At 44.4% G+C, this 24,222-nt stretch overlaps 1 protein-coding gene across 1 annotated transcript in view; it reads right to left on the minus strand.

Moving 5' to 3' along the window:
• The window catches only part of NID2 (nidogen 2), a 108,155-nt gene that overhangs the window by 46,682 nt on the left and 37,251 nt on the right, over window positions 1-24,222 (minus strand). Inside the window, exons 9-13 of the mRNA XM_033952897.1 lie at window positions 22,581-22,730; window positions 20,230-20,358; window positions 16,604-16,747; window positions 6,164-6,289; window positions 2,329-2,571 (exon numbers count right to left, since the gene is read on the minus strand). Coding sequence (XP_033808788.1) covers window positions 2,329-2,571; window positions 6,164-6,289; window positions 16,604-16,747; window positions 20,230-20,358; window positions 22,581-22,730 — 792 coding nt within the window. The remainder of the gene's footprint in view (window positions 1-2,328; window positions 2,572-6,163; window positions 6,290-16,603; window positions 16,748-20,229; window positions 20,359-22,580; window positions 22,731-24,222) is intronic.

Below are 24,222 nucleotides of genomic sequence, written 5' to 3' on the forward strand. Positions count from 1 at the left end.
AACTGTGCCACTGTGGGATTTTTGGAGGTTGGGACAGATTGATATTGTAGTTGTAGACTACCAAGAGTACAAAGATCAAGCACCAAGTTGCAAGACATAAGACACAGTACTATATGGGGGTAATTACATAAAATGGGTGCTAACATTCATGCACAATATACGTGTAAATGATTAAAATACTGGCATATGTATGTATATGTGTGCACATATGTGCATAAAGGCCAAAAATCTGCCTAAGTGCTATTTTTACAAAGTGCATATTTGACAGATGGGCATACACTCGGATTGAACTCAAACTTATGTAAATTATAGAATATTATAAGTTATGCATGTATCTCCAGTATTTAAGCACCTAACTTATACCACATAAATGGACTGTTATAGAATATCCCCTATCAGGGCAGAGGAGTTTTGATCTAATTCTGGCCTTCTATCGGTTGACCACAGCTAAGGAGTTTTTACACTTATATAAGGACTTCATCACTGAAACCTACAGCTTTGAATTGTTATCTAGTCTGAGCTTTCTCCCGCTCTTGTATCCCTGGGTAAGTCACTTAGGGCTAGATTCACTAAGCCCATGGATCCAATCCGATCCATGGCCAGGCAGGCGATTCACTATCTTGTTTGCATGCAAATGATTTCCACGGAGGTGCAAATCATTTGCATGCAACTCCGACTCAAAACCGATTGAGTCAGGGCAGAGCCCTGACAGTAGTGTACAGGAGAAGAAGCCTCCTGTCACTGCTGTCAAGGTCTTCTGCCGGCTTTTTAAATTTATTTTTAATTGGGCAGATATTTTGCATGTTTTTACACACAAAAAATATCAGCCCGATTTTGAAATAAATTTAACTCCCCCTCTTCTACAAGTGCTCCGTCCCCCTCCCTCCCTGAACCTACCCAAAAATGTGCCCCGCTACGCCACAGTCCTTTAAAATTATGGCAGGAGAGTTCCCACTCGCTCCTGCCATCGGTCCCACTCCTGACTTCCCCCCCCCCCCCAAAAAAAACCCAAATGGCAGGAGGGATGCCGACACCCTCCTGTCACCCACCAGACTCCCCCTCCCCATTCCCATTCACCTTCCCCCCCCCGGTACCTTTAATGTAGCAGAAGGAGTGCTCAATCCCTCCTGCTCCAATGCCTCCCGCGAGGATTCTGATGATGCATGGGGCAGGGCCTAAGGCCCTGATTGGTTCAGGCATCTCGGGCTCCTCCCTTGGGAGGGGCCTGAGGCATCTCAGCCAATCAGGGACTTTCTTAGTGAGTACCTAAGGAAGTCCCTAATTGGCCAATTAGAGCAGGAGGGATTGAGCACCCCTCCTGCTCCGTTTTAAAGGTACTGGTGGGTAGGGGAATGAGGAGGGGGTGTCCAGTGAGGTGGCATGAGGGAGTCGGCATCCCTCTTTGGTGGGTGGCGAGGGAGTTGGGAGGCACTTGAGCAGGAAGGATTGAACACCATTCCTGCTCTGTTAACGGTAAGGGAGGCAGGGGGGATCAGGGATGGGGCGTCCCTTGGGTGGCAGGAGGGAGTCGACATCCCTCCTGCCAATGGCTGCAATGGGCATCAGTACACAGGGGTGGGCATTGGCACGCAGGGGGGGGGGGACGACATCGGCACATGGGTTAAAACCACAGGTTGGCAATGTGGTTTTTTGCAGAATATATAAAAAAGTAAGGTTTCCTTTTTTTATATATTCTGCAAAGCGCATTGCCAGCCCGTGGTTTTTAAAACGCAGAAGAGGGCAGGAGAGTAAGGAAGTGAAGCGACTGGTCCTCAGTAGTCACTTCACTTTGGATCGGCCAGCCCAATCAGTGTTCCTTCTTGAGTTTAATGAATCGCGTCCTTCCTACTTTGCATGCGCGGATCGGGTCGGAGGTTAATTGGCCAGGAGGCTAGTGAATCAGGTCGGAGGAAAATCAGGTTGCAAAGTGGTCAGGATACAATTGGTGTCCTTAGTGAATCTAGCCCTTAATCCTCCATTACCCCTAGGTACAAAATATAGTACCTGTATATATGTAAAACCGCTTTAAATGTGTAACCACAAAAAAGCGGTATACAAGTTCCATTCCCATTCCCCTTTGCCTTCTATTCTCTCCTTCCTTTCACTCAACTGAAGTCCAGGTCACATTCCTTATGCACAGCCCTTTAGCTGCACACCGGTACCTGGTACTGCAGTTTGCTATATGTCCATGAATCAGGCGCTCTTTGGAAGATGTATAAACATGTAACACTTTCTACTATACTTTTTCCTCTTGGTTTGGAGTCACTGTTAGAAGTTCATACTATATTATCAATGAAAAGAAAAGAAGGTTGCAGGAAATCACAAAACCTGGAATCCCGCAGCGTGGGGGATTATTTCCCGGTGGGATTCTTGTGCCAGGAATTTCCCGACCACTTGCATCCACGCACCAGCAGTGGCCAGTGCTGCTGTGGCACTGGAGAGGCTGGTAATTGCCTTCTTCATCGCACTGTGGTATATGGAGCCCAAAAAATGGTCGAGCTCCTCGAGGACTAAGCTCTGCCTGCATCTGCTCCTGTTTTTCCAAACAATCTGTCTTGTGAGGCTTACTTTCTACAGAGGAAAAAGGAGAAATTAGAACAAAAAACGTTTGTATCTAATAGAAGGTAAAATTACAGGAATGCACTATTCAAACCACTTATCTGTACAGTGGCAGCTACTATCTGACCGATATACATGTGGCAGAAGCAACCATTTTTGCAATGGTCAACGTCTAAAGCAGAGATAGGGAACTCCAGTCCTCGAGAGCCGGGTTTTCAGGATTTCCCCAATGAATATGCATTGAAAGCAGTGCATGCAAATAGATCTCATGCATATTCATTGGGAAAATCCTGAAAACCCGACTGGAATACGGCTCTCATGGACTGGAGTTCCCTACCCCTGGTCTAAAACATCAGATGCAACATACATGTCTAAGAGTGCAATTACTAGCATGAGTTACCGTTAAAATGTATGACTTGACTGTTGACCCCAGTTATTTGTAACTAGGTCTCATTACATACAATGGTAAAATAGCATGTGATGAAGCTACTAAGTAGTAGATTTAAAACAAACCAGAGAAAATATGTCTTCATACAACGTTTAATTAAACTCTGGAATTTGTTGCCAGAGAATGTGGTGAAATCAGTTAGCTTAGTGGAGTTTAAAAAAGGTTTGGATAATTATCTAAAAGAGAAGTCCATAAGCCATTATTGAGATGGCTTGGGGAAATTCGCTACTTATTCCTGGATAAGTAGCATAGAATCTGTTTTGCTACTTGGGATCTAACTAGGTACTTGGGATCTGGGTTGGCCACTGTTGGAAACAGGATACTGGGCTTGATGGACCTTCAGTCTGCTCTAGTATGGCATTTGTTATGTGAGCCAAGTATAGGACAATCAAGCCATTGTGACATCACTGATGAGATTGGCTCTTAGGCATTGGTGGAATGAGGCATTATGACATCACAATCTCAGCTCTGGAATGTTGCTACTCTTTGGGTTTCTGCCAGGTATTTGGGACCTGGGTTGGCCACTTGTTGGAAACAAGATACTGGGCTTGATAGACCTTTGGTCTCTGTCTCAGTATGGCAATTCTTATGTTCGTAGGTTGATGCGGTTTGGAAGCAAGCCATTGTTATGACGCGCTCAAGAAGTTTATTTCCTGGTGATTTGTTATTGGCTAGCATTCAGCTTTGAGGATCATAGTGCTCGACCCCTGATGTTGGCTTATATGCCAAAACACTGCCTGTATTTGGTCTTGCAATAAAACATTTATCCACAATCCCTACTCTGAAGGCCCTCGGTGCTTGGTTTGTTTGTTTTTGTTTTTTTTGCCTCTGTCATTTAAACTGTGCACTTCAGTCTTCCTCTCTTCTACTAGTGTTTAGAAAACGTTTGTCTTAAAAATGATTTAAAAACAAACAAATGTATGTTTTAGGCTGTTTGGATGCACAGTTGCTAATAAGGGGAAAGCTTGTTTTAATTCCACTTTAGATATGTGTCTTTTTTGGTGCCACCTTTGGCTTGTTTGCATCAAAACGTTTCTGTGTATGATCATTAAAATGATGGTGGTTTGTTATTGGTATTGCAATTGCTTGTTGCACTTTTTAGTCAATAAGATTAATTGATGTACATTTACACACTTGTCAAAGTGTTTTGTTCTTATGCATTCTGTATTATTACAGTATATCATATTCATGTTATACTATACAGTATATCATATTCATGTTATACTATACTAACATAATTTTAGTTTTATTATTTGATTATTTTTATAAATGATACATTGAAACTTATTTTTTTATATTATTTTGCACATATTTTTAATTAACTTATATATCTGGATTAACAGCTCTACCCTGATAAAGCCTTTTTAGGTGAAATGTGTCCATGTCGCATACTATTTTGGAAACATACCTGGCTGAAATTCAGCCAGCAGTGGTCAGCGATTTTTTTAATGGTTAACATTGCTGGCTAGAATAGCCCTCAATATTTGGTGCAGAGCTATGTCCATGCACTGGTACTGAATATCAGGAGTTATATTTGGTGGAGATGGCTGCTAGAGCTTATGCAGGTCCCGGGTCAATTTTTAGTTGGGGCCCACATAAGACAGTTTTGCAGGTTCCAGCTGAATATTGGTCAGGTCCTACATAGCTATATTTTACCTTTAAAGAAACCTCATTACCCATCTCAGACTCCAAAAAAAATCCCTCCTCCTTTCTACCCCCTTCCCCAGCCTGTGAGAATCAAAACCCTCCCCCTCCCAAAACAAATTCCCCCATCCCAATACCCTCAAGGTTTAGACAGGGCTCCCCTTGCTCCCAGGCCTACCTGCACACCTGGTGGTACAACTGGGGGTGCTGGGGCAGGAGCAAAGCCCCCTCATTCCTGTTTCTTTTGGCTGGTCTCTGTAAATGGCTGCCATGACCTCTCGCGGAAGGGTAAAGATATTGATTGAGGGTCAGGCTTTTGTTTCCATGTTTGAGAAATTTCAAGGCACAGTTTTCAAAGTGATTTGCCCAGGTAAATAAATTGCCTTTCCCTCAATAGACAAGCATATATGGAGAAAAGTGATAGATCTAGACTGAGGAGAGGTGGGGGGGGGGGGGGGAGAGAGAGACAAAATTTATAGAGGGCTTTACACTTGTTTTAAAGTTAGCCTGGAATTTTTACTGAGAAATTCCATGGCATGTTTCCCTTTGAAAATTAGGTTGATTACCCAAAGATTTGCAAGCTGCTCATGGGCTTTCATGTGTGCACCATTGCGTAAAGGCTTATGTCTAAAGTACCTTGTCTAAAGCAGTAGAGTCTCCTATTTTTAGCAAGATGAATACTAGATGCAACAAGTAAGTTAGGGCTCCTCAGCTTGGAAAAGAGGCAGCTGAAGGGAAATATGATTGAAGTCTACAAAATCCTGAGTGGAGTAGAACGGGTACAAGTGGATCGATTTTTCACTCCGTCAAAAATGACAAAGACTAGGGGACACTATGAAATTACAAGGAAATACTTTTAAAACCAACAGGAGGAAATATTTTTACACTCAGAGAATAGTTAAGCTCTGGAACGCATTGCCAGAGGTAGTGGTAATAGCGGATAGTGTAGCTGGTTTTAAGAAAGGTTTGGACAATTTCCTGGAGGAAAAGTCCATAGTCTGACATGGGGGAAGCCACTGCTTGCCCTGGATCGGTAGCATGAAATGTTGCTACTTTTTGGGTTTTGGCCAGGTACTAGTGACCAAGATTGGCCATCATGGGAACGGGCTATTGGGCTTGATGGACCATTGGTCTGACCCAGTAAGGCTATTCTTATGTTCTTATGAGAAATTGTGTGGGCCATGTTATGTATATTTCTGAAGAAAACATGTAATTTTAGTGAAATAAGTCTGGAGACAAGAAAACAAGTTTCTTACTTAGGTCTCTTACTTCTTTTTCTGTGTTTAGCTATCATTTGGGCGCTTCATATTATCCTGGTCTCGAGGGTTCTGTTGTTATATGTGCTGTTCTTCAACTTGTGAAAGAATTGTCATTAATAAACCTAATGAATATGTAGCTAAAGGAAATGCCAGACAAATCAGAATCCCTTTTCTTAATAAAATAGTCCACTGATAGGTATTAAAGCAACCTTTAACTGTATAAGCATTTTAGCACTGGGTGGGCACGCTTCACCTGGCCTTCGTGAACAGTAGAATCCATCCCCTTCATAGCCCTGTGTGCAGCGGCAAGAGAAGGAGCCTGGAGTGTTGTAGCAGGCAGCAGCTGGATGACATCTGTCTTCGATACATTCATCAACATCTGCCAAAGTCAAATAGACTGGGAGCTGTAATAACTTGCAATGCACATGAGATTAAATAGAGAGACAAGTCTAGAGAAAACAGACATCCCTCAGACACTTACAGCAAGCAAGATAAGGAAAGGGAAATGCTAAACCTTCAGATAACATCAGTTTTGGGAAATGAACAATACAGAGGGTGTATCCTTCTTCTAACAGAACACCAAAAGCCCCAGGCCAGCAAACATCCTTGCACAGATCCAGAATTTAGATTAAATATTGTTTTCTTCTGGTTCACTCCCACAGACTTTCTCAATGGAAAATTCTCGTATGTTTCGGAAATCAATGTTGCTCACCTGTAACAGATGTTTCTTTAAACAGCAAAACTGATACAGCACAAAAATGGGCAATGCTGGAACTTTTCTCCCAGAGCTTAGTGAAAAAGTCTACACAGGTGCAGCCCTCCTCGTGTACAATGATCTTCTCAATTCCTCAGATGGTTTCAAAGTTCCAATGTTAGCAACTCTCAAGGAGGTGGGAGGAATTATGTGCCTTATCAATCCTGCTGTCTATGGGAGGTACCGGTAAATCCATATTATAGGTAAGCAACGCTGCTTCTTCTGTCAACAAGTAGGATTGGGTCAAGCACACAAATGTTGACTCTCAAGCTTAGGGATGCTCAAGTTTCTGACTTCATGTGCAACTTTCCAAATTAGCCCACTTATCTTTAACCCTTCATTGCCCCAGGTACCATAGTTAGACTGTGAGTCTGCTGGGACAAACAGGGAAAATACTAAGAGTGCCTGATAAAAAATAAATTGGACACCACTCTGAACTTCTCCAAGATAGGCGGTATATTAAATGCCAATAAACAAATATAAATGTCTATCAAAATGTTCCATCTTTGCTTACGCCCTATGCTATTAAAATGTTTTATTGCTTATTGTGTGGACATACTGACACCCACAAGGAAAGACAGGGTTGCCTTTTGTACAGTCCTATCTGCCCAGTTAGCTATGTGAGTGTTGACCTTGCATATGGCCAGCGCCCGCATAACTATTGGCTCCTTCTCAACTGTACTCTCATACCACCCCAACACTACCTGAGCAGTACTGCAACAAAACTGATATTCAATGGCACTGCCTGGTTAAGTACTAATGAATGGCTTAAGTAGCAGGATCTTCTTTTGCCCGTTTAAATCACACTGAATATCGACTCTAGTATGAATTGTTTTGGATCCATAAATTCCCAGGAACTGCATTCATTTGAGATGCGGAAGACAAATGTGATTGTTTCTGGGAAAAGGTGACTAAAGCAGTAGATCAAAAATGTTGAGAATGGCCAAGTTTTCATGTCACGGGTCGATAAGAAATGTAAAAAATTTAAATGTCTGAACTTCTGTAACTTTTTAATTTTTTTCGCTTAAAAGGATGAGGTTGCCGTACAGTGAGAGACTGGAGAAACTGGGCCTCTTCTCCCTTGAAAAGAGGAGACTGAGAGGGGACATGATCGAAACATTCAAAATACTGAAGGGAATAGACTTAGTAGATAAAGACAGGTTGTTCACCCTCTCCAAGGAAGGGAGAACGAGAGGGCACTCTCTAAAGTTGAAAGGGGATAGATTCCATACAAACGTAAGGAAGTTCTTCTTCACCCAGAGAGTGGTAGAAAACTAGAACGCTCTTCTGGAGTCTGTTATAGAGGAAAACACCCTCCAGGGATTCAAGACAAAGTTGGAACGTACGCAGGTGAGACTGGACTCATTTAGAGCACTGGTCTTTGACCTGGGGGCCGCTGCGTGAGCAGACTGCTGGGCACGATGGACCACTGATCTGACCCAACAGCGGCAATTCTTATGTTCTTATATATGATCTGTTGTATTATAGATTATTTACTCTAACAGAATTCATTAAAACATCATTTTTTTTGTTTCTGGTGACTTTAGTCACCTTTACAGAGATGATCTCATATATTTGAAAGTTCAGAGCTGGGGTAGTGTGGACAGCAAGGGATAGAATTTCAGCACAGCTAAGTTGTGTCAAGTCTGCATTGTACAAATAGTCCCCAGCAGAATCAATAGACAGACTGGACCCAAAACTAACCTTATTGTTTATGTTTAATGGAAAACGATCCCTGCTCAGCTCTATCTTGAGGTTCACTCTAGGGCTTAGTAACAATGCTGTGTGTTTCCCTGAAGTACACCTGGCTAAGTTCCCAAGTCCAGTTTTTGTTCTTCAGGCCTGCCAAGACTGGTGCCAGGGCAAAAAGGCTTTGGCTGACTTCAAACCAGCAGATTTCTGGAGTAAGGGCTGGAACTCTGGTTAAGCTTAACAACTCATAAGGGGTGCAACAGGTCTGAGGAAAAGTTCTCCCCAGGAAACTAAATTGATTTTCAAGGTTTGCAAACCTTGAGCTATTACTGAAAAAGACCACTGCTAAGATGCATAAAAAAACAAATGTTACCAGCAATCAGACAGCTAGGAATCCTGGAGAAGACACACGAGTTCCGGAATGTTCTCTGTGCCTATGATTTATTTAAGTACATCTAAGGCTTGCATATATAGGCACACTTATGTGAAGCAAGCATCATGCACAAATTGCAGAATTCTGAATTATACCGAAGTGTATGCCTCCTCACATTTGCACGCTATCACACGCATGTAAGCACCCTAAGCGCTATTCTGTAAGAGACATTTTTTGCTGTATGTACACATGCAAAGTGCACATAACTGCAGATATGCAGTTATAAAATTGTCCTTTTACCATTTTAACCATTCAATACAGGGCCCAAACCTACAGATAAGGACTGCAGACTGCAGAGCTCATATTTTGATCCTCAGAGCAATTTTCCGTCCTTTTTTTCATGCCTTGTGCCTTACTTTATTTAGACAGCAGTAGCTGTCCCAAAAGAGCTCAAAATCCATTTGCATGCTTCCTTGAAATCCCTACAAGCCTCCACCAATACCTCAGGTTTGAAGGGCCATAAATTTGACCATCTCTTTCCCAAGGGCAAGAGACCAGGTAGAGTGCAGAAAAGCAGGCCAGTGCTGTGCAGGGACTTAGAGATCATCACCTGGGCATGTGTGTGCAGCTGCCTCTCGCCCTCATTAAAACAGAGGGGCATGAGCTACTGACCGTGCAGGTGCAAACTTGAATATCAAAGAGGGATAAATGTGGCCTGGGCTACAGCATCGCTGGGTAGTGAGGTGAAAATAGATGATTGATCTGGAGTATCACTGTCTTATGACAGAGCTGAAAATAGAAGGGGGAAATGGAGGGGAGGGCAAAGAGAGAAAATGCTCATGGCAGGGCTAGTGGAAAAAGAACATGGGGAAGGGAGCTGAATGGAAGCAGGAAAGAGAATAGTAGATGCTAGGGTGAGAATGGAAGTACAAGGAAGATGCTAAGAGAGACATAATGAAGGACAAATGCCAGAGGGGAGAGGAAATGAAAATAAAGGATACTAACAGGAAAGGGAAAAAGAGAAAAGGGAAAATGTTATAGAGATGGGGCAGAGGTAAGATAGGGAGTAGATGCTGGGGACAGATGAGAAGGCAGAAAGCAGGTGTTGGGAAAAGAGGAAAGCAGGGCATGGCTGTTGAGTGGTCTTACAAGGTTGTCAACCTTTAAGTAATAAAGCATCATTTATATTTCTGTTTGCTACAGCTCTGGAAAATCAGCTCCTTGCTTTCCTTCCGTCCCCAGCTTTGTGGTTTTATTGTCAAAATTGAACATTGTATATACTTCTTTGGGTACATTTTGGATGCAGAAAGGTAGTTAATACACCTATAAATAAATATCAATGGGCATCTCCACTCTGTTTTGTATGTAAATAGTCAATTCCTTAAGACACAATCTTGCTTCTTATATGTGCTTTTCTGTGCAGAAAATATCTGTGTGCTGATAGGAACACTCCCAGCCAGCCTGGAAAAAAAGGGGCAGGGAGGCAGGAATGCAAAGAAAAGGAGAATCCACTCCTTCAAAATGTCATATCATCACTGCCTCCCCTGGAACTCAGCTACCAGGTGCCAGAGGTTTCCTACCTCCAAATCCTGTTACAGGAAACACCCCGTGGCAAATGGAACAACTGGCTCATTGCTGAGGGCTGGGAGGAGGGGGTAGGGATGAGGAGAGCAAAACCTCTTGTGAGTGACTAGCAACACACTCAACAAATTGTACAGTTAGCTCTAGGGAAAAAGAAAAGACATATTATTCCCTTCCTGGCTTTTCCCACAATTTTCTCACTTACAAGTGACTTTTCTATAAACCTATTCATAAGTTCCTGTGGGCTACATCACCATGAAATTATGTTCATGCTCTGCTTAATGGTGAACAGTTATGTGATACTGCAGTTATGGAAATAGCTGTGCCAGGGTGTACATTTTATTGCTGCTAGGTACTGCAGGATATAACTGAAACACTTTTTTTAAAAAAATAGGAAGCTGTTAAATCATAGTACATAAGAACATAAGAATTGCCGCTGCTGGGTCAGACCAGTGGTCCATTCTGCCCATCAGTCCGCTCATGCGGCGGCTCTCAGGTCAAAGACCAGTGCTCTAAGTGAGTCCAGCCTCACCTGCGTACGTTCCAGTTTAGCAGGAACTTGTCCAACTTTGTCTTGAAACCCTGGAGGGTGTTTTCCCCTCCGGAAGAGCGTTCCAGTTTTCCACCACTCTCTGGGTGAAGAAAAATTTCCTTACGTTTGTACGGAATCTATCCCCTTTCAACTTTAGAGATTGCCCTCTCGTTCTCTTTACCTTGGAGAGGGTGAACAGTCTCTTTATCTACTAAGTCTATTCCCTTCAGTATTTTGAACGTTTCGATCAAGTCCCCTCTCAGTCTGCTCTTTTCAAGGGAGAAGAGGCCCAGTTTCTCCAATCTCTCACTGTACGGCAACTCCTCCAGCCCCTTAACCATTTTAGTCGCTCTTCTCTGGACCCTTTCGAGTAGTACCGTGTCCTTCTTCGTGTACAGTGACCAGTGCTGGACGCAGTATTCCAGGTGGGGCGTACCATGGCCCGGTACAACGGCATGATAACCTCCTCCGATCTGTTTGTGATCCCCTTCTTTATCATTCCTAGCATTCTGTTTGCCCTTTTTGCCACCACAACGCATTGTGCAGACGGTGTCAGGTCAAAAGCGCGCCGGGACAAAGGCACGCGCAGACAATTGAGCACTGCGCGGAGGCGCGCGCCGCAGAAAATTAGTTTTTACGGCTCCGATGGGGGGGGCGTGGGGGGAACCCCCCCCCACTTTACTTAATAGAGATCGCGCCGCATTGTGGGGGTGTTGTGGGGGGTGTGGGGGGTTGTAACCCCCCACATTTCACTTTTTCCCTGTTTTTAGGGGAAAAGTTAAGTTTACAGTAAAATGTGGAGGGTTACAACCCCCCAAGCCCCCCACAACGCCGGCACGATCTCTATTAAGTAAACTGGGGGGGCTCCCCAACAAAACCCCCCGTCGGAGCCCCTAAAAACTGTAATTTTCTTCGGCGCGCGCCTCCGTCTTGCGCTCAGTTGTCGGCGCGCGCCTTTGTCTTTCGCCGAGTTGTCTATGAACCTGTGCAGATGGCTTCATCGACTTGTCGATCAGAATTCTTTCCTGTCTCTTTCCTGGGAGGTCTCTCCAAGTACCGCCCCGGACATCCTGTATTCATGCGTGAGATTTTTGTTACCGACATGCATCACTTTACACTTATCTACTTTGAACCTCATTTGATCTAATGGCAGGGCATTATTCGTGGATATTCAAGGGGTTCTGTCTCGAACCAAAGGGGACCATCTTCAACTCCCTATAACCTCAAAAGTAATACACACATATCTGGGAATGATGTACCACAAACCAAAACAGAGTGGAGGAGTGGCCTAGTGATTAGAACAGCTACCTCAGCACCCTGAGTTCAATTCTCCCTGCAGCTCCTTGTGACTCTGGGAAAGTCACTTAACAACTTCATTGCTCCAGGTACAAAATGAATACCTGTCAAAAATATGTAAAAAGAGGTATAAGTCCCATCCCCCCATCCGTTACTGTATTCATTAAAGCGCAGTCATACAACACATCCAAGACTGCAATTTGGCAAGCATAACTGAACTTGTGGTGCATACAAGTTAGAAAATGGGGCCTAAGCACTGAGATTCTTTAGAGAGCTCTTTGGCAGGTCCCTTGCATTCTTATTTAGCTTCTCTGCTACTATTTGGGTTTTTGCCAGGTACTTGTGACTTGGATCGGTCTCTGCAAAGATGGGATACTGGGCTAGATGGACCATTGGTCTGATCCAGTAAGGTTATTCTTATGTTACATTACATTAGGGATTTCTATTCCGCCATTACCTTGCGGTTCAAGGCGGATTACAATAGAGTTAAAGAGGGTGGGTTGCAAAAAGATGTCTGGTCCTTTCCAGGGAAAATAAAGAGTAGAGCAGGTTGTTTTGGGGGGTCGGGGAGTTAGAGGGAAGAAAGAAGGAAACTTGTGATGCTAAGTTTTTTTTCAGGGATTTCTTGAAAAGTATAGTCTTTATTTCTTTTCTGAATGTTTTGTAGTCTGGGGTTGCTATCAGTAGGTTGGAGATTTGGTTGTCTAGTTTTGCTGCTTGAGTAACTAGGAGGCCATCGTATAGTTTTTTTCCGTTTAACTTCTTTGATTGGAGGGTGTGTGAATGGGGTGTACACCCAACCCCCTTAAACCCTACCTCTACCCTTCTTTCTCCATTCTAATCTTCTGCCTAAATTTCTGTATAGTCCACTCTCTTAAGCTTAAAGCTTAAAGCCCTCCCTCCCTCCGACGTCAGCGCTGACGTCGGGAAGACTTCCGTTCGGCTCTGTGCTGCAAGCAGAGAAGGTAGAGAGAAGAGCCGCGCGACTGAGTCGGGAAGACTTCCGTTTGGCTCTGTGCTGCAGGCAGTGCAGGTAAGGAGGAGAGTAGCCTCGCGGTTCGAGTGGCTACCAAGGGACGGGGCGGTCTGCCCCGCCACACCCCGCCCCGGTTGCAGCACAGCCGGCCAAATCCCCTTACTTTTGTGGCACTTCCCCGACCGACCGACAACAGCCCCGGTCCGACAATCCTCCCTGCCCTGTAGCCGCGAATCTAAATTATCTTCTTACAGCAGCTGTAATAAGGTAATTTAGATTCGCAGTTAAGGGCAGGGAGGTTTGTCGGACCGGGGCTGTTGTCAGTCGGTCGGGGAAGTGCCACAAAAGTAAGGGGACCTGGCCGGCTGTGCTGCACCCGGGGCGGTAGAGAAGGAGGGGGGGAAAAGGACGCTGAAAGCACTTGAAGACAGAGGAGGGAGAAGGACGCTGAAAGCACATGGGGGAATACAAAGGGGTGGAGAAGGACGCTGAAAGGCCATGGGAAGGGCGGGGGGGGGGAATGACTCTGAAAGCACTTGTGGAAGACAGAGGGGGGGAGAAGGATGCTGAAAGCACATGGGGAAGACAAAGGGGTGGAGAAGGACGCTGAAAGGACATGGGGAAGATAAAGGGGTGGAGAAGGACGCTGAAAGGCCATGGGAAGGGCGGGGGGGGGAAAGGACTCTGAAAGCACTTGTGGAAGACAGAGGGGGGAGAAGGATGCTGAAAGCACATGGGGAAGACAAAGGGGTGGAGAAGGACGCTGAAAGGACATGGGGAAGACGGAGGGGGTGGAGAAGGACGCTGAAAGGCCATGGGGAAGACAGAGAGGGAGAAGGACGCTGAAAGGACATGGGGAAGCAGAGGGGGGAGAAGGACACTGAAAGCACATGTGGAAGACAGAGGGGGGAGAAGGACGCTGAAAGGAAATGGGGAAGAGAGAGTAGGGAGAAGACGCTGGCAGGGAAGAAGACAGATGCCAGACTATGGGGGGAGCGGAGAGAAGAAGATGGGTGCCAGACCAATTTGGAAGGGGGAAGAAAGGGAGAGGCACAGTAACAGAGCAAATGGAAGATGCAGAAGGAAGAGAGACAGTGGATGGAAGGAATTGAATGAGAACATGAGGAAAGCAGAAACCAGGCAACAAAGGTAGGAAAAGAATTATATTTCTTTTTTTTTATTTTGCTTCAGGATAAAGTAGTATATTAGTTGTGTTGATAAAAATTTATAAACATTAGAGGCTCTGGTAGAAACCCATTTGCAAAGTATGTATTCTTCCCAATTAATATTTTCAAATTAATAAAGTCTTTTTGCTTATTTGTAAATGGTTTCTACCAGAGCCTTTAATTCAGTAGCATAATTAAATGAAATAACTATTTCTGAAGTTTATATGGACGGGCGGGGACGGAGGGGATTCCTCGCGGGGACGGGTGGGGACGGAGGGATTCCTCACGGGGACGGATGGGGACGGGTGGGATTCCTCACGGGGACGGGTGGGGACCGGTGGGACTTTGGCGGGGACGGGTGGGATTTCTGTCCCCGCGCAACTCTCTAGTGCAGTGTTTTGAATTGTTTGTAATTGTTTTGTTATTGTAGCAGGGCACGGGAGATAGAGGATGTTGCAATAGTCTAGTAGACCTAGTTCTTATGTCTTTACAGAATAAGAACCAAATAAGGACAATTAAACACTCCAGAGTTCACGTTTCACTTCAAAGTTCACTTGGGGGGGGGGTACAATTCAGTTTTCTGGGTATCGCCATTTCAGACACCAACATAAATTTAAGGCAAACGTATTATAACAGAATCTGGGTTCTTTTTTGCTTTTAATACATAAACATCCTCACAGAATGTTCAGCTAGAAATCATAATCTGCCAATCCTTGGGACAACCCTAACCAATCATGTTTTCAGAATACCCACAACGAATAAGCATAAGACAGATGAAGGCTGGGAATGCTTTTATTATTTCATCTTGTAAAAAGAGTGCTGGAGAAGAATGGACTGACAAAAAAGAATCAGTACTCGTACCTAGCAGCACACTACTAAAGTCTGAACATTAATGGGGGGAGCATGAATTTAAAGGTGGCCCAACTGTAGTTGGAAGTTTTTAACTTTCACACTAAGGGCTCCTTTTATCAAGCCGCGCCTGTTAATACCGCGCGCTAAACTGCTGGCCACGCTGGCTGCCACCACCTCCTCTTGAGTCACGTGCGTTAACCCCGCTAGCGCAGCTTGATAAAAGGAGCCCTAAATGTGGACAAAAATAAAAATAACATGAAAGGCCTGCAAGTTAGTTTCCTTGCACAGATTTGAAAGAGCACATTTTTTTTCCTTGAGAGTTTAATTCACTGCAACTTCTGAAAGTGCTGAAACTGCTGCAAATTATATAAGCACAACAATACACTCCAAAAACTGCCACAAACCTAAACTAGCAACAACAAAAGAAGGCAGATCTAGTCAAATCAGGGTTCATTATCTGCAAAATGAAAAATCGCAAAGCTGAAACACAAGAAGAATACGCCAGGCAAACAGGTTCAACCGCGCTGGTTTCGGGGAGGAGCCCTTCTTCAGGAACCTAAACACCCGACTGAAGCAAAATGCTGGGGTCGGTTGGCTGTTTGCCTGGCATATTCTTCTTGTGTTTCAGCTATGCGATTTTTCATTTTGCAGATAAGTACATTATTATTTTTTGTTTTGTATTTTGCATTTTGATTTTTTGGTTGTATTTTTTGGGGGGTCTCGGCTGGCAGGGTTCGTTTAGGGGTCCCTCAGGTTTCATTGGTTTACTCACCTGTTTGATTTACTGGTTTGATTGGTGGATAGTTTCACTTTGATTTTCAGCACACTCAGGGTGCTCAATGATGGTGTGTGGGTGGGGGCTTATTACCTCCACCTAAAAGGTGAAGTGTTGGAGCTGGACTCCTATTGCTGGTGGTTCACACTGAGAGCACCCTTCATTTTGATATCATTCACATCAGGTTGCACGTGGTTTGTGCGGTGTGCATAGTCTGTGACCCTGAGCGCCCCCTTAATGAACCCTGATTTGACTAGATCTGCCTTCTTTTGTTGTTGCAAATTATATAAGAGCTGTGGAATTTTTTGCCCAGTGTCTTAAATTTAAGATCTAAGGAGAAGTTTGGAAGCAATTGTTTTTCTGTGCATATTCTTTTGTAAAATGTTCTCCTTTTCATAACTGTAGAAAATGTAGAAATGTTCTTCTTCCTGTAACTGATAAACCATTTCAAATTTGTGCATTAATTTTGCCCTTCTTTACAGCGTTTTCCATGTCCTTCTAGAATTTCTTTAGCGCCATAAGTGAAATGCCATCAAATGCAAACCTGGATTCAGGTTCACTTATTACAGAGTCTGTACTCATCTCATCCACCTTCAAACTTCTTCAGCTAGAATAAGGTAAAGACTCATTTGAAGACCAGATTCCTTCAAGAGGAGTCATGGCCCCTGCAGGAAGAACCAGCCTGGCCTTACTTACCCGAACAATTCCGTCCATCACCTACGTAACCCGAGAGGCAAACACATCTATAGGAGCTGCCTGCCTGAAGGACGCATCGTGCCAGGTCAGCTGGAGCGCAGTTATGACTGCCATCGTCACAAGGGTTCCGTGGAGGTGATACAGCTAGAAAGGGACACAGTTTAGCACAGTATACTCAGATGTGAACATGAAGGACCATTACTTCATTACAGAATTTTCTATTTCTTATTAATAAACAATAATGGGGAAAAATAACAAATTGCTGAGATTTATAAATTGAAGTGGAGGAAAAAAATACAATGGTAGCACTAATTGTGATTGGAGTTGTTTGATTCCCAAAATACTTAAAACAGCGTACATTTTGTGTTGATATTTCTATGATTCTCAGAGTTTTTTTCTTTTGGTATTTTCTTTTAATTACCAGTGGGAGCTGGAGGATGGTACTGGAAAATTTAAAAGTATGTAGGTACCATCCAGGGCAGGGGTCTCAAAGTCCCTCCTTGAGGGCCGCAATCCAGTCGGGTTTTCAGGATTTCCCCAATGAATATGCATTGAAAGCTCCGTGATAGACTCACTTTGTCTTGGCAATCGACCATTTTCCAGACCTGGCTGGCCGTGCACCCCCCCCCCCCCTAAGACTGCTGTCGGAGAGGAAGTTCGGGCCAGCCAATCGCTGCCTGGCTGGGCGGAACTTCCTCTCCAACAGCAGAATTGACGTCGGGGAGAGGAATGCTGGTCGGCCTGACGCAGGGAAGCAGAGAGAGCTTGGAGCAGCCGCCGCGGCGACGGCTTTGGGGCCTGTTCCCTGATGGTGGCAGCAGTGGCTTGGTGGCGGCAGGGATAAAGAAAGAAAGGGGGCAGGCAGGGAGACAGAAGGGAAACAGAAAAAAAGAAAGGGGGCATGAAGAGAGAAAAAAGAAAGGGAGGCAGGGAGAAAGAAAGGGCAGGGAGAGAGGAAGAAAAAGTTGGGGGAGGGAATGAGGTCTGGAGGAGAGGAAGCATACAGGCTGAAAGAAGGGAAGAAAGATTGGATGCACAGTCAGAAGAAGAAAGTGCAACCAGAGACTCATGAAATCACCAGACAAGGTAGGAAAAATGATTTTATTTTCAATTTAGTGATCAAAATGTGTCTGAATTTATATCTGCTGTCTATATTTTGCACTATGGCCCCCCTTTTACTAAACCACAATAGCGGTTTTTAGCGCAGGGAGCCTATGAGCGTCGAGAGCAGCTCTGGGCATTCAGCGCAGCTCCCTGCGCTAAAAACTGCTATTGTGCTGTAGTAAAAAGGGAGGGGGGTATTTGTCTATTTTTGTATGGTTGTTACTGAGGTGACAGTGCATAGAGTCATCTGCCTTGACCTCTTTGAAAAAACCCTAGAATAGGAATGATAATTAACATTTTCTCAGCCTACAGTGTGCTTTGTGTTGTTTTTTTTTATTTTATTGTTGGTAGATCATTTTGACTTGGTCATTTTAAAAGTAGCTCACAAGCCCAAAAAGTATGGGCACCCCTGAGCTAGAGCGTTGAAGCTGCGTGTGGCTGCCGTAAAGGTCATCTCTGACACAACCGGAAGTTGCATCAGAGACGACCTTTATGGCAGCCATATGCAACTACAACACTCCGGCTGCTGTAAGAAGGCAGTTTAGACATCGCCGGCCACAGGGCAAGGAGGTTTGTTGGACCGGGCCTGTTGTCCGGAGGGGAGGGGGGGCGTTGCAGATCTTGTTGCCAAAATCGGAAAGGTGAGGAAGGGAGAAAGATGGGCCTGTGGTGGATGGAGGGATTGAGAGAAGGGGGCAGATGATGGAAGTGGGTAGAAAGGGGAGAGAGAAGAGGTCAGATGATGGAAGTAGGGAGAAAGGGGAGAGAGAAGAGGTCAGATGATGGAAGTAGGGAGTAGGGAGAGCAAATGCTGAATGGAAGTGGAGAAAGAGAACACATACTGGATGGAAGGAGGGATAAAGAAAAAGGACATATGCTGGATGGGGGAAGAAGATAGAGTTAGTGAGATAGTGGAGGGGTGAAGGAAAGGGGTGGCATGCTGTGGGTAGACATAGTGAAAAGAGGTAAACCGAGGACTGCATAGTAAGAAAGAATTTAATTTAAACGGAGGCAGAAAATAAATAAGGAAGACCAGATAAGGAAAGGGAAGAGAGAGAGGAGAGAGAGATGCCAGAGAATGGGAAAGGAGACAGAGATATCAGATCTGAGCGGAGGAAATGAGAAGAGAGAGATGCTAAAAACACAGGGAGGAGGGAAAGAGAGATGAAAGGAGAAAGATGCCAGACCATTAGGGAACAGAGGGAAGATGATGGATGCCAGACCAAAGGGGGGGGTCTAGAGGAGAGATGGAAGGGGGAGGCATACAGTTTCTGGAAGGGGCATAGAAGGAGAGAAGATGCCATATAGGGAGGGGCAGAGAGATGGCAGACAGTGGATGGAAGGAAGACAGTAACAAGAAAATGAGGAAAGCAGAAACCAGAGAAGACAAAGGTAGAACAAAAATTTTCTATTTATTTATTGCTTTAGGAGACACATGTCACTGTTTCTGTGGTGTTGCATTTTATGCAGAGTCCAGCTTCTTGCTGGTTCAATTTAACCTTTGTCTATGTATTTCTATTTCATCCCCTCTTTTACCAAACTATGGAGCGTTTTTTAGCGCCAGCCGTGGTGGTAGCAGCTCTGATGCTCAGAATTCTAAGAGCGTCAGAGCTGTTACCACCGTGTTAAAATCCACACTACAGTTTTGTAAAAGGGGGAGGGGTTAGTTTGTGATGACATATTCCATACTAGGCGAAGGTGTTTTCTGTGTTCTATGTGTTCGAAAGACATGGTTTTCTGTTAGGATTGACGGTGTAGGATTGATCTGTACTGGTCTGCCTTGTTTAGTTTTACAATGGGTATATTGATGTACTGCTCACTGCAATATGTAAGGATGCTGCCTTTTCCTAGGTACTCATGTGTGACGTGTGGCTTGTTACTAAAAATCATGTTTTTCGTACAAATGGGGGGGGAGTGCCAAAAAATGATGGGCCCTGGGTGTCACATATGCTAGGTGATCAACTTCATAAAGAAGACTGTTGATGTTTTTCTGTTACACCCTAAGTGTAACAATATCCTCTTGTATGGACTATTACACCTAGAAGAGAATATCTGGTGGAATTTTCTGGATAATGCCTAAATGAAGTCCTTGATCTTTTCAACTCTGAAGTGTTGGTGACTGTTCCTGGTGACAGGTACGCAGCACCTATTCCTCATCCGTGAGAGGTTGACCAAGGGTCTCGTCATAATGTGTAACTGTGAAATTTGGTATCTCTGCCACATATAAGTGGTTTGTATGTATAGACACCAAGTTATAAAATTGTCCTTAATGAGTATGTACTGGCACAGATAGAGAGAAATACTTGAGGACCTGAATGTAAAGTAAATAAATAAATAAAGCATTTATAATCTAAGCATATATCTAAAGCTGCAAAATTATCTAAAATGTACTATAGCAGTGATCCTGACACAAGAACTGGGAGTAAAGAAAGAGCAGTCTCATAAGGAATAAGGGTCTCAAAACTGTTTCAGTGTCTGTCTAGAGGTAAAACCCCCCAAAAATAATGGTATTTGACACTTACGGACACAAGTGCGGCCATCTGCAGCGAACTGGTATTCACTCTGACACTCACACCGGTAACTTCCTGGCAGATTCACACAGACTGCGTGCTGGCTACACCTGCTGAGTCCCACCTCACATTCATTAACGTCTGCAAAGTGAGTTAATTAGATGGATTTCTGCAGCCACTGGCAGCTTATTATTTTAATACTCCAATCAACATTTTTTTTCTGACAAAATATTTCCGAGCGGTCTTAGCACAAAATCTAAGAAGAGAAGTTATTAAGCTGAGTTAAAATGTGTATTTTTACTGCACCTTTATCTACCACAGGAGTCAGCGACGTGAGGCATCTCAGTATCAAGATGTTGCCGACTCCCATTGTAAATGGATAACTCTACTTGCAAGCCATCTCACAAGCAGCCTTATTCCAGCAGCCCAGGAACATCAAGCTTCAAAGCTGTGGCCTGATACTAAAATGCTGCAGTGCCACCCGACCACTCCTGATCACACTCCCCCACCCCAAGTAATAATCCTCCCCATCACATTCCCCCAACCCCCAAAATTCCCACCTCTATCGTTGTGAGCCTTCCAGAACTGTACCTAGTGGTTCAGTGAATCCCAGGGCAGGAGCAATCCCCAGTTGTTTTTGCCTCCTGAAGCTAAATCCAAACTGGCGCTAAAAACCTTAAGAATAATCAAGCCCCCCTTCCCCCACACATCCTCAAAATATAAACTCCACAGATGATATTTTTCACAAACATCTCCAGGATTGCATTTCTCTTACACATCAGCTGCAGCATTTATTTGTTTATTCCATTTTCTATACTGTTCTCCCAGGAGAGCCCAGAACGGTTTACATCAATTTATTCAGGTACTTAAGCATTTTTCCCTGTCTGTCCCGGTGGGCTCACAAACTATTTAATGTACCTGGGGCAATGGGAGGACTAAGTTACTTACCAGGGTCACAAGGAGCAGCATGGGATATACTTATATATTTAAAGATATACTTTGATTTTCAGCACCAACTACTATCAAGACAGCGGCCTCCGAATGACACGCTGGAACTCATCATCGTTCCCGCTGGAACGTGAACTCTGGAATTCATTACCGTTTCCAACTTGCGGATAACCAAGGAAGCCATCCCCATGTCATTCTTTAAGGAGAGAGGGAAGAATCAGAGTATGAACGAGCACAGTCACTGACCCTCAAGCCCTGCATTGAAGAATGCTGGTGTAGAAAGACTGAAGTTGAGATAGACACTAGAGAATGACACAGGGAAAAATTCTGTCCCCGTCACCGTCCCGTCCCCAGACCACCATCCTCTGCACCGCCCCGTCCCCGCTGGTCCTTTCACCGTCCCGTCCCTGTCTCTGCCGTCCCCTTCACTGCCCCGTCACCATCCCCGCTGTCTCTTTCACCGCCCCATCACCGTCCCCGTCTTCAGCGTCTTCTCCTCTCCATCCCCCCATCCCCAGCACCCTTCACGCGGTCCAGCAGCTCCCTCCCGCCGGCCAGCCGTGCATTTCCCTCCCTCCCTCCTTTTCCCTTACCTTTTCTTCTTGAAACTGGCAATTTCTATAAGGCTACAAGCTGTATTACAGCCGGAGCCTTGAAGTCGCGTCGGGTTGCCTGCTAGAAAAGTCTCCTCCGATGCAACCGGAAACAGGAAGTTGCATCAGAGGAGACTTTTTCCAGCAGGCAACGCGACGCGACTTCAAGGCTCCGGCTGTAATACAGCTCATAGCCTTATAGAAATCGCCAGTTTCAAGAAGAAAAGGTAAGGGAAAAGGAGGGAGGGAGATGCATGGACGGCCGGCGGGAGAGTGGGCTGCCGGATCGAATGCGCGTTCACTACTTGTTCACTACTTGTTCACCCGTGCTACCATTCACCGCTCCACGGGGCGGTGAATGGCCTTGTCCCCGAACTCGCGGTGACCTTTTTTTTGGGTCACCGTTTTGGAGGGTTACCCGCAGCTAGCCGCGGGTAAAAACCACCGCATCATTCTCTAATAGACACTAAAGAATGACATGGGATGGTTCCCCACGGTTATCCGCGGGGACAGGAATGGTGATGAATTCTGTCACTGTGTCATTCTCTAGCCTGAAAATCCTGGTGCAGAGATATCTGGCACCATTATCTGGGTAACAGTGATATTTAGTGTCAGTATCTGGATAATTATCCAGTTAACTTAAACAGGCTCTGCTCCTGAATCATCCTGACATTACCTGGATAGCGCAAAGGCAGTCTGTCTGGATTTTCAGCAGCATTATCTGAATACTGCCACTGAAAATCTGGGTGGTGCATCTCGCTGAAAATCAGACCCACTGCTGAATTAATGCAATTTGGTAAGAACCAACCATTCTGTGCTTACCTACACAAACTCTTCCGTCCCCTTGAAATCCGGCTGCACACTCGCAGGTATAATCCAGTGCTGATCCTGGCTGGCAATGAGCAGTTGCATCGCACATATGGGTACCGTCATAACATGGATTTAATGACGGAGTCTCAGGATCGGCAGGACCTGAAGAGACATATTTAATATGTGATTACATGCAGACAGAAAAAAAAGAGAGCAGATAAACAGTGATGGACATTTCCTGAGACCATACAGTTTCTCTTAGCACAAGGAATATATTTATTTATTTAAAAAATTGCTATCCCCCTTATATACTAAGCGGGTTACAATATCCACATATATAAATAATAAAATCAGCAAATATGTAAGATACCGTATGCACACTTATAATTCCACCTATGCATTGGCTACCTATTTGTGATACAATTTCTTAGGGTAATTTTTTTTTTTTTATAACGGGGTATGCAAGGTTAATGGGACAGGAAGGTGTTTATTTAAACCTATTTTATATAGACACATAGGCAGGCGCCTTTGTCATGTCAATATTGAAAATGATTTGCCCATCCAGAAACAGCTCCTGGTCAGTTAAATTACCTGTTTGAGGTTAACGGCTAATTTTCAGCGGCATTTAACTGGTTAGTGCTGCTGAAAATAACCAGTTAGTGTCTAACTGCAAACTGGCTATTTTGGGGGGGTGTTCCAGGGGTGGAGTCAGCCCTTAACCGGCCAGATTAACCACATAAATGGGACTGCATAAAAGTCAGTCCTATCTTTATGAGGTAACCCATAACCAGTTACCGTAAGTGCTGAATATCGGATTCAACTGGTTTTGCGTTAACTGGTTCTGTAAAACTGTATATTCAATGCCAAAGCCCAAACAGGGCTGCCGGCAGAATACTGTCCCCTGTGCCTTTACAAAATACCTTTGAAAAAGTGGATACCACCAGCAATAATTAAAATTCAAAAATCTTTGTAAAGTGAAAGAAGATTATCAGAAACAATCCCACTATTTCCATCTTTGACAAAATAGAACGTAATGTTAAATGACACAAAATGCAGAAAAATTTTCAGAGCTCAAACGCCATCATCGATCTTATAATATAATGTGTGCTTTAAAATAAAGTCCAAACTATCCAAACAAAGTGTGCAAATGTCTAAATTCAATGTTGCTTATAGAACCTACTAAGTTCCACTCAAATTTTCTCAAAGAGATTTTTTTTTTTAAGAAGTTTATGTATTTATTGCTCTTTGTGATATTGGGGTGTTTATATCAGGTTTACAAAACATCAGTACAAATTTTGCAGAAACATCACTTAAGGCTAGATTCACAAAGCAAACCGATCGAGTACCGATCGGTTTGCAACCTCTTTACTATCAAATTTCCATCCGGCCTGATTCGCTTACCTCTCCTGCGATCCGCTTCAAATCCATGCATGCAAATGAGGTGAAACGCATGCAAATTGGACAGCGACCCGATTCACTACACCAAATTTCTGATCCGACTGGGCTGGCCGATCACCTGAAGAAGCGACTGCTGGTGACCAGTCTTTCCGACTGGAAGCCCTGCTCTCTGCCCTGCAATCTCTCGTGCCTGCTCGCCCTCATGGCGCCCTGCTCTGCCTCAATCTTCCCCGAATCTCTCCTGCCGCATCTCCGT

Source organism: Geotrypetes seraphini, chromosome 7 (assembly GCF_902459505.1).
Source record: "Geotrypetes seraphini chromosome 7, aGeoSer1.1, whole genome shotgun sequence".
Classification (NCBI taxonomy): domain Eukaryota; kingdom Metazoa; phylum Chordata; class Amphibia; order Gymnophiona; family Dermophiidae; genus Geotrypetes; species Geotrypetes seraphini.